We start from the raw sequence: 13,838 nt of genomic DNA, 5'->3' as shown, positions 1-13,838 counted from the left end.
CACTCAGAAACCTCTGGCTGCTTTGCATCTGTTGTAGCCTGAGTGGGTAGCCTTCTTCTTTTCTCTGTGACAACAGCCTGACTGATGCACCAGCCCAGACACCCTCCCCCAATCTGTTCTGTGTCCTGGTAGGTGCTCTGGGAGCTGTGCTGAGTTCCCCCAGAAGTGGTCTCCCCTAGCCCGGAGGGGAGGGGTCCCAGCTAGGCCATAAAGGGTTGAGGCACTAGGGCTGGGAAGCTTGCCCTTCACATCCTAAGGGTCAGGGCTCTGGCCCTGCTGGGCTCTGCTCTGTCTTGTTCAGGAGCAAAGACTGGACAACATGGAGAAAGGGGACCTCCCCCAGCTCTAGTAAGAGGCTGCTAGGGGATGAGATCTGTTCTAGGCAGGATCCCCTGATGCCTTAGCACTCCCCTCACCCCAGGTCTCTGCCTTTGGAGTCTACCCACCCTCTGGCCAGGGAGGACACCGTCTGTGCAGCACTGAGCATAGCTTTGGCACCTGAAGGTTCTGGGTTCATGTCCAGCAGCCACCATTCACATACTCTCTCAGCCTTTTACTCACTCACCAAACAGGCCCTGACTCCAGGTCCTGCTTGATCCTGGTATGGGACACGCAGAGTAGGGTCAGGCTGATTTCCACTCTCAGAGCTCCTCAGAGCAGGAAAGAGACAGAGACATAGAGAGTGCTAGCCTAGAGTGGGCTATGCTGTAAGGGACACAGCCTCAGGGCCAGGCCCAGAGAAGACAGGGAAGGTTTCCTGGAGGAGGAGGTTCCTCTGGGGAGTTTGAGGAATGAGCTGGAACTTTCAGTGAAGCAAATGGGAAAGGCGCTTCAGGAAGAAGGAGGAGTTTGTGCAAAGGACCCCAAGGAGGGAAGCAGATGATACTTCAAAAGAGCACAATGCCACACATGGAGGGGCTGATGCTCTAAGGGACAGGACCACACACCAGCTTGGTTTGCGTAAATGTTTCTTAGCAGGGGAGAAGGAGGCTGCCCTGCTGGGACTCTGCCACCCCTAGGGTTGGCCCCCAGCCAAGAAGACCCAGGCCCTGCCTCAGAGCTCCTCCTGGGCCTTGCTGCCCTTCTGCTTCTGCTCCCACTGCCGGATCTTGGTGGGATATATCTCTTCCCAGAACCGCCTTTGGGCTTCCCTTAGCTTTTCGCCGACCCGTGGCACCACGCTGATTTCCAGGTATTGCTCTGACTGGTTGAATGGGGGCCAAGAAGGCAGCCCCTCGCCATTGGGGTTCCTGGGTGAGAGGAATGAATGAAGACCAAGACCTCTGGTGTTGGTCCCCTGGGGGCAGATCTGAGTCATCTAGGCCCAAATCCAGGCATGCCTGCTCACTAACTCACCCTGTCAGGGCAAAGTGGGTCCACTGGGCCATCATGGTGAGACTCAGCTGCTTCTCCTCCTCTGTGGCTTCTGGAAAGGCTATGAGAGGGACATATGTGGATCAGGGTCAGGTGGGTCCTAGAGGGGACTCAAGGGTTTCCTGTGTTGACTGGATACCTCTGTTCCTGCAAGCCCCACCACGGCCCGTTGGAGCCTGGCAGCCTAGGGATTGCAAGTCTGTCTGTCCTTACCCAGTGTGGAGCTCTCATCTGTGAGGAAGGGGCCCCCGAAAATGAAGGCAGTCTCAGCCCCATGATCAGCCTTCACCCAGGCTGGCTTGATCTTCACAAAGGAACTGGGCCGATGCTGGAACTCATAGAAAAAGACAGAGACCCCAGAATCTGTGGAGAGAGGGCTGGATCAGAGTTAGGTACCCACAGCCTGATCAGGTCCTACCTTTGGCAGGACAGGCTCATAATAGCACCAATGCCAGTAATAATGATGATGATGACAAAATGATTGGCAGCAAGCATTTACTGAGTACTTGCCAGGGGTCGAGCACCATTGTGTAATTGTTCTTTATGTGTCATCATTCATTTTATCCTCATAACAACCTATGGATTAGATTCTATTATTATTGCCATTTTACAAATGAGGAAACCGAGGCACAGAGGGGTTAGGCGTCTTGCCCCAGGTTACCAAGATAGGAACTTGGAGCTGTTCTAGGGCTGTGTTGGGGATTAGCCTCCAGGCTTGGAGGAAGAGAGACTTTTCTACCCAGAGAAGGGCTGAAAGTGGACAAAATCACTCATGAGTCAAATGAATCCTTGAGAATTGGTGATGGGCCCTGTTGGGTGACCTTTGACAAGTCACTGCACCTCTCTGAGCCTATGTTTTCTCCTCTGCAGAGTGCCCTGTCAGAGTCACCTCTCCTTACTGTGACACTGCATCCCAGAGAGGAAGCAGTATGTGGGGGTAGCAGTGGGGGGGGGGGCAGTGTGGGAGGGGGACCCCATCACCTACAATAACTCAGCTCCTGGACCAAAGTGGGAAGGGTGGGACAGGTGGGCTGGGATAGGCTCACCTCGGAGGTTTCTTGAGAAATTCAAAATGGGAAAGTTTAGGATAATGTCGCTCAACAGTTCCTGGAAGGCCTCGCGTTTGGCGTGTGCGTGTGATCTGCTGCCTTGGTATTCGTCCATGATGGTGGACATCACCTCATGGGGCACATCCTGGGACAGGAGGCTAGGTTCAGGTCCCACAGCCACAATATACCCTCCGAAGAAGCCCCACACCCTCCGGCCTGGCCTCTTTCATGTCCCAGGGCTCAAGTGCCAGGGGCCAGCCACCTACCTCCCTTGGGGGTTCTAGGTGGTGTCTCGGAGGGATAATGTCAGATTTGGAGTCAAAAGCTGGCTTTGCAGTCACTGCTTGGCTGTGTGACCTCAGAGAGGTTGCCGAGCCTCTCTGAAAGTCAGTTCCTGCCTGGCAGGATGCCTTAGCAGCCTATGTGAAGTCCTTAGTACAGAGTTATCTGGCCTGGAGCAGATGCTCAGTTGAAGTTAAGCAGGAAGTTAGTGAAAGGACAAATCATGGGGGATCCCCACAGCTCCAGAGAGCAGTGATGAGGTTGTATGAATGGGGAGGGCTTTGGAGGTCCCAAAGAAGGGAAATGTGCAGATGTTGAGCACCTCCTGGGTGCCAGCTCCCTGGTAGACTCTTCAAATGCAGCTTCCAGTTTCCTTCTTACAACAGCTCATGTGGGTGAGAAACATCATCCCCATTTACAGGTGAAGAAATGGGCTCACAAAGGTTAGGATAACTGTGGACAAGTAGCCAGGGTTGGGATTTGACTGCAGGTCCACCTGGCTCTACATCTGACAGCGTGATCTTAACAGCTGAAGCTCTGAGATCAGACGGAGCTGGCTCAATCTCCGCCTGTGCCCTTCACCCACCAGGAGCCCTTGAGCTTCAATTTCCTCATCTGTAAAATGGGGATGACAGCAGTTCCTACTTCCCAGGGTTGTGATGAGGATTGTAGGAGATGAATGCCCGTCCTAGTGCTCAGCACAGCACCATCTCTGGCACATAGTCTTTGCTCGTTAAGGGGCAGTCTAGGATGACAGTGATGATGACCATGATGAGTTTCCTCTGAGAACCCTGTTGATTCATGTCCAAGGGGATTCCTGGGTAGAACTAAAAGTCAGCAGTTGGACCAAGGGGCTTGGTGGTAGGTGGGTAGCTGTGGGTGTTGGAGGGTAGGAGCAGAGACTGTGCTCGGTAGGACACCCACTGGACTACTCCTTCCTGCCTTTTGTCTCACCAGTTTGGTTAAGTAGGGCCTCAACGTGGCCAGTACGTCTTCCATGTTCATCTGCTCCATCTTGTCCAGGATACCCCAGCCCTGCGGGGACACCAAGGCCCTCTCAGTACAGCTTGATCTCTGCCCCCTGTCCCACTTCCAGCCATGAGCAGGTGAGTGTTCACAGCCCTCTGCCCATGAACTCATTACACAGCCAAGTGTGGCCAAACCCACAAGTCCACAGACCTGAAGACATAAACCTCAGATTGGAGAGGGAGGAAATAGCATCAAATATAACAGGCAAGTGTTAACAGCAACCCCAGAATTTGTTCAATATTTTCATAAAATAACATCAGGACCTCCAGGTGCTGTAGCAGGGAAAGTTAAAAATGTTGTCCTTAAAGTCAAATGTTGGCTTTGTATCTTACAGTTTTAAGGGCACAGTCTCTGGGTTCAAATTCCAGCTCTGCTACTCAGTGCATGACCTGAGGCCAGTTACTTAAAGTCTCTGTGCCTCAGTCTCTTAATCTGTAAGAGAGGAATGATAATAACCTGCCTCATAGGATTGTTGAGAGGACTGAGTTTGTACGCATAAAAGCCCTGACAGAGTAAGCGCTGTGGAAATCTTAGCTATTAAAGTCAATTTCGTGATTGCTAGGGTCTCTGTTAATCTTTGTGAGAACAGGAACAGAGAATTCACAGATGAATAAACACAAAGGGTGTACACCCAAAGGGAGATGTTAATCTTCACTAGAAATTAAAGGACTAAAACTAAAGGCTACAGAAGCTAAAGTAGCAAAACTTTTAAAGAATGTTGTTCCATGAGATCAATATACAAAAATCAATTGTATTTCTATACACTAACAATGAACAAGCTGAAGATGATATTAAGAAAACAACTCCATTTACCATAGCATTAAAAAGAATAAAATACCTAGGAATAAATTTAATAAAAGGAGTGTAAGACTTGTACAATAAAACAAGAAAACATACTTGAAAGAAATTAAAGAAGACCCAATTAAATGGAAAGGCATCCCGTGTTCATAGGTCGGGAGACTTAATATTGTTAGGATGGCAATTCTCCCGAAATTGATCTGCAGATTCCACGTGATCCCTATCAAAATCTCAGCTCCTTCTTCGCAGAAATCAACAAGCTGATCATAATTCATATGGAAATGCAAGGGACCCAGAATAGCCCAAACAATTGTTATGAATTGAGTCGTATCTCCATCAAAAAGATAGGTGGAGTCATAACTCCCAGTACCTCAGAATGTCACCTTATTGAAAGATAGAACCTTTACAGAGGTAGTTAAGTTAAGATGATTACAGGAGTAATCAGTAGGGTGGGCCGTAGTGCAATACGCTCGCATCCTTGTGAAAAGGGGAAATTGTGACAGAGAGCCACACAGTACAGAAGGAAGACAATGTTGTGACACAGAGACAGACAGTACAGAAGGAAGACAATGTGAAGATAGAAGGAGAAAGTCAAGGAATGCCTGAGGCTACCAGAACCCAGGAGGGAGGCATGGATTCTCTCTCACAGCGCTCAGAAGAAACCAACTCTGCTGACACCTTCATTTCAAACTTCCAGCCTCTACAACTGTGAGACAATTTCTGTTGTTTGAGCCACGCAGATTGTGGTTCTCTGTTATGGCAGCCCTAGCAAAGGGATACAGCAATCTTGAAAAAGAGCAAAGTTGGAGGATTCACACTTCCCAATTTCAAAACTTACTGTAAAACTACAGTAATCAAGATAGTGTGGGGCCGGAGCCGTGGCCTAGTGGTTAAGTTCAGCATGCTCTGTTTTAGTAGCACAGCTTCAATTCCCAGTTTTGGACCTATGCCATTCATCAATGGCCACACTGTGGTGGTGACCCACATACAAAATAGAGAAGATTGGCACAGATGGTAGCTCAAGGCAAATCTTCCTCAAGCAAAAAGAGGAAGATCAGCAAGAGATGTTAGCTTGGGGAGAATCTTCCTCAGGAAAAAAAAAAATAGTGTGGTAGTAGGATAAGGATAGATGTATAAATTAATGGAATAGAATTGAGAGTCCAGAAATAAATCCTTACATTTACGGTCAATTGATTTTCAATAAGGGTACCAAGACAACATAATAAGGAAAGAATAGTTTTTTCAACAAATCATGCACGCAAAACTGGATAACCACATGAAAATGAATCCCTAACGCACACCATATACAAAAATTAACTTCAAGTGAATCATAGACCTAAATGTAAGAGCTAAAACTTAGAAGAAAACATAGAGGTAAATCTTTATGACTTTGAATTAAGCAATCTTTTCTTAGATATGACACCAAAAACACAAGCAACAAAAGGAAAACTAAATTGGACTTCATCAAAATGAAAAATTTTTGTGTTGCAAAGGACACCATCAACAAAGTGAAAAGATGGCTCACAGAATGGGAAAAAAATACTTGTAAATCATACATCTGATAAGGGACTTGTATCTAGAATATATGAAAAATTCTTACAACTCAAGATAAAAAGACAAATAATCCAATTTAAAAATGGGCAAAGGATATTAATAGACATTTCTCCAAAGAAGATGTAAAATGGCCAATAAGTTGCATGAACAGATGCTCATCTTTAGTCATTAGGGAAACGCAAATCAAAACCACAATGAGATACCACTTCACACCCATTAGGATGGCTATAATCAAAACGAAAGATAATAACAAATGTTGACAAGGATGTGGAGTAACTGAAATCTTTATACATTGCTGGTGGGAATGTAAAATGGTGCAGCTGTTTTGGAAAACAGTTCGGCAGTTCCTCAAATGATTAAAGACTCAGCGATTCCACTCCCAGGTGTACAGCCAGGAGAAATTAAAACATGCTTGCACAAAAACTTGTACGTGTGTTCACAGTAGGATTATCCATAATAGACAAAAAGGTGGAAACAACCCGAACGTCTATGAATGGATAAGTGAAATGTAGTATATCCATACAATGGTCTATTCAGCCATAAAAAAAGAATAAGGTACTGATACACGCTACAACATACATGAACCTTGAAAACATTATGTTAGTTGAAACAAGTCAGACATAAAAAACCATATATTATATGATTCTATTTACAGTCATGCGTTGCTTAACAACAGGAATCTGTTCTGAGAAATGTGTCATTAGGCAATTTTGTCATTGTGCGAACATCATAGAGTGTACTTTCACAAACCTAGATGGTATAGCCTCTACACACTAGGCTGTGTGGTACTAATCCTATGGGACGACCATCGTACACGCAGTTCATCATTGACCAAAATGTTGTTATGCGGCTCATGACTGTATATTAAATGTCCAGAATAGGCAAATCCATAGATTTGACAGAAAGTAGATCAGAGACAAAAGGTTGATTAGTGGTTGCCAGGAGCCAAGGGAGGAAGGGATGGGGAGTGACTGCTAATGGGTATGGGCTTCTTTTTAGGGTGATATAAATGTTCTGGAATAAGATAGTGGTGATGGTTGCACAACTTTGTGAATATACCAAAACCCACTGAATTGCACACTTTAAAAGGGTAAATTTTATGGTGTGTAAATCATATCTCAATAAAGTTGATATTCAAATAATTATGGTCTGCAAATGCTGATAAAGTTGCAAGAAAACCTGTACACCCAAGTAACTGGCAGCAATTTAAATTGGAGTAGCAATTTGGGAAAGCGCTGCGCCAATGGCAATGCGTAAGAAGTGGAGAGGTCTCCATAGTGGGTACGAATTGCTTTCCGTGGCTAAAGCTTTCACCGTGGATGTTTAGTAAACATCTAGCTGGCTGAAAAATTTATGGTTGTGCTCATTTGGATACAAGGGGAGTGAGAGGGAAAGCCTGCACCAGCGATGAGGTGAGCAGCTCTCCGAGCCACCCGATTCCTGGGAAACATCCTTGGCCACAGGGCCCCGGGCACAGCATTCCACACCAGGCAGATTCGCCCAGGTCTTGGGAGCCAGCTAGGTTGGCTCTTTCACTGTTACACTGATAACTCCAGGTTGACAGTGTGGGCACAAGGCTGCCTCCCAGAGTCCAGGGCACTGTTTCCCCCAGCACTCTTCTGCCATTACACACACAGACACACACACACACACTCACGACTGGCCTGGAAACTTCTACAATCTTTGTCCTTGAGGGTCAAGACTGCACAAGCCTCTCATCCAGCAAGCACCCAAATGCCCCTCCTGGAGATTAATTCTAAAGGAATAAGTCAGAAGACAAAGGCTGTGGACATGAAACTGTTCCCTGCACTCTTAGCTTCAGTGGTAAAAACTAGAAGCTGCCCAACTGCCGAAATGAAGGAAATTTATGATGGGACCCTCCCATTGTGGAAGGCTTTGCAGTCATTAAATCAGTTGCTGTGAAGATGGGTGGAAGGGTGAGAAGGATATGACAAGATGCTCAGGAGGAAAGCATGATGTTGACACTCTGTGTGGGGAGTTCTGTGCACCTGGAAGGGACTGGAAGGCACTTGGGCCATGATGTCCCCTAGTGGCTTGATGTTGTCTAAAGCCTGAGCATCTCAGCCAGTTAGTCTCTCAGGTACAGAGTCATGCTAATCAGTCTCACAGAGCCTGATGTATAAACTAGACATCAAGGCAGGAATATGCCTCGGATCAGCACTGCCCAGAAGCCCACTTTGTGCAAAAGCTTGGTCCCCAAGAAGGAAACATTTGCTTTGGGAAAATTAAGCTGGGTAACCTTGAGTAAATCCTTTAAACCTCTGTGATCCTTAGCTTTCTCACCTATCAAATGGGAGTGCTCTTCTCACAGGCTGTGGTGATGATGTTGAGGCGGAAGAGGACTGGCTGGGGCAGGGCCTTGAAGAGCACAGGGGTCATTGGACACTCACCCTGGGGATAAGCCAGCCAAACTCGTGATTGTTGACACCCAGGAGGAAGGGCACAGAGTGGAACCGCCTCTCCCTCAGGAGCTCCTTGGGGGTCTTGGGAAAGAAGGTGCCATCAATGGTGTAGGCAGCTGTAATTCTCTGCAGGAGAAAGCAAGGCAGGGGCCTTCCAGTCAGGCCCCAGCTTCAAAAGATGGGACCCAGGGGTCACCCAGTGGCAAGCCTGAGTGGCTGAGCCTAGAGGGAAAGAGGGGCTGGAGGCCACCAGGGTTAGAGGGCCCAAAGGGAGTCAGGAGACCAGGCAACCGATGCTTCCATGCAGGCCTCTCACCTGGAAGACAGGCCCCGCCCTCAGGGCTGGGGTGGCCCTCCGTCCACACCCCCAGGCTTAGTTGGGCCCTCAGCCCCTTCCCCGTATGGGTGGCTGCCCCAAGCCTCACCCCAGACTGCTGATTGTCCCTCTGCTCCCACAGCAGCTGGACAGGACTCCCTCTATGCCACTGCCCGCCACCATACCCCAAGGGTAGGCATACCATCGTCTTGGGAAGGATCAGCTCTTTGCTTGCCTTCTGACGAAGGCACTGTACCATCTCAGCTGAGGAGTTGGAGCTGCAGGCCAAGAAGTCTGCGAAGCTCTGGGGACAGACAAAAGTGTCTTGCCTCCCTCTCATCCATCAACCCCCACCTTCCATCCCGCTGCCTCCAGAAGACAGGGGATGCCTCTGTAGGAGAGCTTGGTCACCGATGTCAGAGATGGGACTTCAAGACTCGCCAGAGACCTGCCACCAATCCTGAGAAGCATTCCTTGCCCACCAGCTTGGGTGGTCCCCAGGCACCCCATGAGTCCCTCATTACATCACTGTCATTATCTGTGAGTGTGGCTGAATCCCATTTACCTCCCCCCACCCACCCTGAGAACAGTGTCATTATCTAGTTAACTATATTCCTAGAGCCAGTGGCGTCAGTAAAGTTTGGTGGAGTGAGTAAGAAAATGAGATAAGGTTTGGAACGGGAGGGATTCCAGCATGCCCAGTCTGGCAGGGAGGGGGTGGTGGTAGGTGCTGAGGCTGGAGCAGGGCCAGGAAGTCAGTGGGAAGTGAGTCTGGAGAGAGGGGTTCCTGAATCATCTCATACCCAGGTGGCCCTGGTGGTTTTCTCTAAGCTGCCAAAGGCAGTGTGAGCTTCCTTCATCCTGATGGGTCCCTCTTTGCCAACAAGGAGCTCACTACCGGTAACACCCACTATGGGATTCCAGGACAAGCACAGGGTTGGGTGAAGCAGGTACATGTTGAGCAAGAAAGTGAAATAAATGCAGACCTGAGCCAGAGGCCAAGGGTCAGAATCCAGTAACCCTGGCTGGGTGATGACTCCACTCTGTGCTATGGCTCTGTGGAACAACCCTGCAGCCAGCGGGGACAGGACCTGCAGGCAGTGTGGAGGACAGACGGCTGTCAGAGGAGGGCAGAGGAGCTTGGAGGTCTGGGACCACAGAAGAAACCATTGCTAGCCTCCCCGGGAGTGACTCACCAGGGCAGAGACAATGCAGGCACCAGCTGATCCTCCAAAAATGGTGACAGAGTTCGGGTCACCCCCAAAGGGGGTGATGTTCCCCTGTACCCAGTGCAGAGCAGCCACCACATCTAGGAAGCCCCAGTTACCAGCTGCGTGCTTGTCCCCAGTGCTGGGGGTAGGGTTGGACAGTGGTTAGTGCAGGCTAGCTCCCCCTGGCAGATTTTCCTCAGCCTTTGCAGGTGTGCTTTGAATCAGCCAGTAGGACTCCAGGCCCTCCCCTGCTTTCCAAGACTGGCCTGGCTATGAGCCACACTTGGTATCCACGTGCCCAGCACATGGTGTGGGTAGGCCTGACTGGGCAGCCTGCCCTGGCTCTCAAGTGGCTGGCAGAGCTTGTTGCTCCTTTCCCTCACCCTCTGCTGGGATCCTGGCCCCAGATCAGAGCCAACACGTTCTGCCCAAAGGACAAAATTCACTGGATAATGCTGCTTGTGTTCGAGCCTCTCCCCTAGGTGGAGCCTCAGGAAGCACCCGACTCTGCCCCAGACAGCATGGGGGAGGGGCGCTTGGTCCCTAGGCACCCTGTTTGCTTGAGAGAGCTCCATTTAAGCTCTGGACTCTCACCTTGGATCCCCAATTCATCTTACAAGCTGGCCTCTGCTCAATGCAGTCAATGCCCTCCGCCCTCTGCCAGCTTACCTGAAGAAGCCAGGGAGCCCTAGGCGGTACTGGACTGTGACCACTACCACATCCCCATAGGCGGCCAGGGCTGACCCATCCTGGGAGGTGGCAGCGCCAAGCAAGAGAGCGCCCCCGTGGATCCATACCATAACCTGCAGAGATGGCCATGAGGCTGTTATCCTCAGCTCTTCAGGCCCCAGCTGCCCACCCACCAGCCCAGGGCATTTTGGGGACCCCCAGAGTGCTTTGGGAGCAGGGAGGGGGAGGGGGCAGGCCGGGCAGAGCTGGATGGGTGGACAGTGCCCTCTGGGCTGCACACCGGCTTCCCGGCCCCTGCTGTGGCCTCAGCTGGGCTATAGATGTTGAGGATCAGGCAGTCCTCCGAAATAGGGAAGATCTGGTGCTTTCCATTCAGCACGAATCTGCCGTTGTTCATTCTCTCCAGATCTTGCAGGCACCTGCGGCCAATGATGAGCCCGAGGGCCAGCGGGTCAGCCCCACAAGCCCTGGCAGCTGGACCCCTGCCAACCTGCCCACTCGCCCACCTCCACGGGGGCTACTCACATTGGGGGAGCAGTGCTAGCATCTCGCACACCTTCCCAGGACTGCGCTGGGCGTGGGGCTGAGAACCGGCCAGGCCCCAGTGGTGGCTGGGCGAACGGGATGCCCAGGAAGACATTCACAAGGCGGTCTGTGCCCTTCACGCCCACCTGCCGGCCTCGCACTCGGCCCAGGGTAGTGTCCACTTCAGGCTGAGTGATCTCTGACCCTGAGGCAGGACAGAGGGGCCGCAGGGCATGGGGTGGCAGATGGACTTTCGAAACTTTCACTCCCTGAACACTTGCTGTTCCAGGCCCTGTTCTGAGCACCTTCACACAACACTTTGACTAAACTTCCCAGCAGGCCTGTGAGATGGGCCTTATGATCACCCCCTACTTTCTCCTCCCTATGTCTGTCCGCAACATTACCACTCTCCTCCAGGCCAAACCAGCCCCCTGAGTAAAGGAACCAGGCTCTCCTGGCACCCATGGACCTATCTGTGGAGCCTTAGGCTTTGGGCCAGCCACTCACCCTCTCTGAACCTCAGATTACGCATCTGCTAAATAAGATGTGATAACCATGTGTTTTTATTTTCTCTATTCTGAAGTTTTGACATCTGGAGCCTTGCTGACCCCGGAGGGACTGCCCCTCCTAGGGCTAGCCAACTCTTCGAAATACTGAATAACTCACCAGGATGTGCGACTTTCAAATGGGAATCAAGCAATCCAGAGCCCAGAGTGGGCTCTGTGGGGCCCTCAGGCTCCAGGCCACTAACCACCTGCTCTAATCACTCCAGGGCCAGGTACCAGACACTAGAGAAAGCCCCATGCCCCAAAGCCCACTGAGATTATTCAAACTAGCCAAAGCTGAACCTGCTCAGGTTGCCTCACCTGTTCCTTCCCCAGGAAACAATGACAAGGCTCTTGCCCACATTTTTCCCTCACCCTCTGCTTTCCTATGTGCCTCCTGTTTCTAGGCAACTGTGAGTAAACTTCCCCTTTCATGACAGTCATTTCTGTGTCTGTGTCTTACTGATTAAAACAAATCCCGGGTTCCCTTTAAACATACGGACAATCATGTGTCCTGGCAGGGCTACTGATGTGTGTCCATCTCACACATGATGGCAAGGGCAGAGCCCCTGCCCAGAGAGGATGCACAACCCCTGGCATTCCTCTGAAGTGAGGGCTCCTTCCCTGAGCAGGCAGCCCACCCTTCCTTGTCCCTACCTCACTCTTGCCTCCTCCCGCCAACCCAGAAGCTCCCACCTCTGCAGGTCTTGTAGCTGTGTCTTACCAGGGGGTGTGGCAGGGAATGCCAGGAGCAGACAGGCCACCCAGACCAAGACCCTGGATCCAGTTCTTACCAGTGTTCCCATGCTCCTCACTCACAACCAACTGTGGGCAGAACTGGCAGACGGTGGAACGAAGTCCCTGCCCTCCAGCACAACCAATTTCTAAAGGGTTATGTAACGAAAACCTCAGTGGACCGGCCTGCCTGGCTGGTGGCCAGCCCTAAGATCCACTGCCTGGAGCTCAGGCTGGGGGAGGAGGGGCTGGGGCTAGAGAGTGCCCCACAGGGGCCTGGCTGATATGACAGCCCCAGGCAAGGGAAGGAGCCTGGGTTGTGGAGCTCTGCAGCCCCAGGGTCAGATCCCAGCTCTCTTGACTCAATGACTTCCGTGAGACCCTGTGCACTCATTGCAAGACACACACATCACCAGCCTGAGGGAGTGGTGGCCAATGACCCTGGTGCCACTCCGAGTGAGCCAACAGGCCTAGGGTAGGGACTGGTGTCCCGTCCTGCCTGCCGGGGGGGTGCTCTGATGCAGGGCGGAGGGAACTGAAGTTGAAACTCTTTTTTTAGAAAAATTGAGGTTAAATTCACATAACATACAATTAACCCTCATAAAGTAAACAATTCAGTGACATTTAGCGTATTTTCATTTTTGTGCAATTACTCGCCTCTCTAGTTATAAAATTCTTTCATTGCTCCAGAAGAATACCCTGTTCCCATTAAGTAATCATGCCCCAATCCCATCCTTACTCCGTCATCTCTCCCTCATCCTCTGATAATCATTAATCTGCTTTCTGCCTCCGTGGACTTCCTATTCTGGATATATTACATAAAAGTAACCATACAACCTTTTCTATCTGGCTTCTTTCACTTAGCATAAATGTTTTGAGGTTCACTTGATTTGTAGCACATATCAGCACTTCGTTCCTTTTTATGCCTGAGTAATACGTCACTGTATGGCTATAACACACTTTGCTTATCCATTCATTCATTGATAGGCATTTGGGTTGTTTCCACTTTCTGACTGTTATGAATAATACTGCTCTAACCATTTGTGTACAAGCTTCTGTGTGGTCTTATGTTTTCATTTCTCTTGGCTGTATACCTAGGAGTAGAATTGCTGGGTCATATGGTAATTCTATGTTCAACGTTTTGAAAAGCTGACAAGCTCTATTCCACAGCTGCTGGATGACACTCTTACAGAGCCTCAGGACCCCGGGCCTGAGCAGTGCTGCCGTGGAGCCCCAGGACTGAGGATACCCCGGGTGTGTGTTGGGCGTGACTTTCTCATGTAGGCCCATTCTCTTGGAGGATCCTC

At 50.2% G+C, this 13,838-nt stretch overlaps 1 protein-coding gene across 5 annotated transcripts; it reads right to left on the bottom strand.

Annotated features, from left to right (window-relative positions):
* Window positions 1–538: 538 nt before the first annotated feature.
* On the bottom strand, window positions 539–12,748 carry CES3 (carboxylesterase 3). 5 transcript variants are annotated; one of them, XM_014854211.3, is made up of 13 exons: window positions 12,521–12,689; window positions 11,252–11,456; window positions 11,007–11,145; window positions 10,706–10,839; window positions 10,022–10,175; window positions 9,812–9,916; window positions 9,028–9,129; window positions 8,498–8,635; window positions 3,660–3,740; window positions 2,421–2,568; window positions 1,588–1,737; window positions 1,357–1,435; window positions 539–1,250 (listed from the first exon to the last, which is right to left on the bottom strand). In XM_014854211.3, exons 1-13 carry the CDS (start codon window positions 12,600–12,602, stop codon window positions 1,055–1,057), a joined length of 1,713 nt encoding a protein of 570 aa, XP_014709697.2. In that variant the 5' UTR covers window positions 12,603–12,689; the 3' UTR covers window positions 539–1,054. The 5 variants fall into 5 exon arrangements, with proteins under 5 accessions (XP_014709697.2, XP_070356665.1, XP_044617456.2 ...); XM_070500564.1 differs by having other exon boundaries at window positions 12,591–12,689; XM_044761521.2 differs by lacking the exon at window positions 10,022–10,175 and having other exon boundaries at window positions 12,591–12,748.
* Window positions 12,749–13,838: the final 1,090 nt, after the last annotated feature.

This window comes from Equus asinus, chromosome 28 (genome assembly GCF_041296235.1).
Source record: "Equus asinus isolate D_3611 breed Donkey chromosome 28, EquAss-T2T_v2, whole genome shotgun sequence".
NCBI classification, from domain to species: Eukaryota; Metazoa; Chordata; class Mammalia; order Perissodactyla; family Equidae; genus Equus; species Equus asinus.
The sequence above is the reverse complement of the archived record's forward strand: the minus strand, read 5'-3'. Positions and strand labels throughout refer to the sequence as shown.

Coding starts and splice junctions, on each gene's coding strand:
- CES3 (XM_014854211.3), bottom strand. CDS start 12,602: ATGGGAACACTGGTAAGAACTGGATCCAGGGTCTTGGTCTGGGTGGCC. Junction 1,436..1,587: donor AGATGAGAGCTCCACACTGG/GTAAGGACAGAC, acceptor TCCCTCTCATAG/CCTTTCCAGAAGCCACAGAG. Junction 1,251..1,356: donor ACCCACTTTGCCCTGACAGG/GTGAGTTAGTGA, acceptor CCTCTCACCCAG/GAACCCCAATGGCGAGGGGC.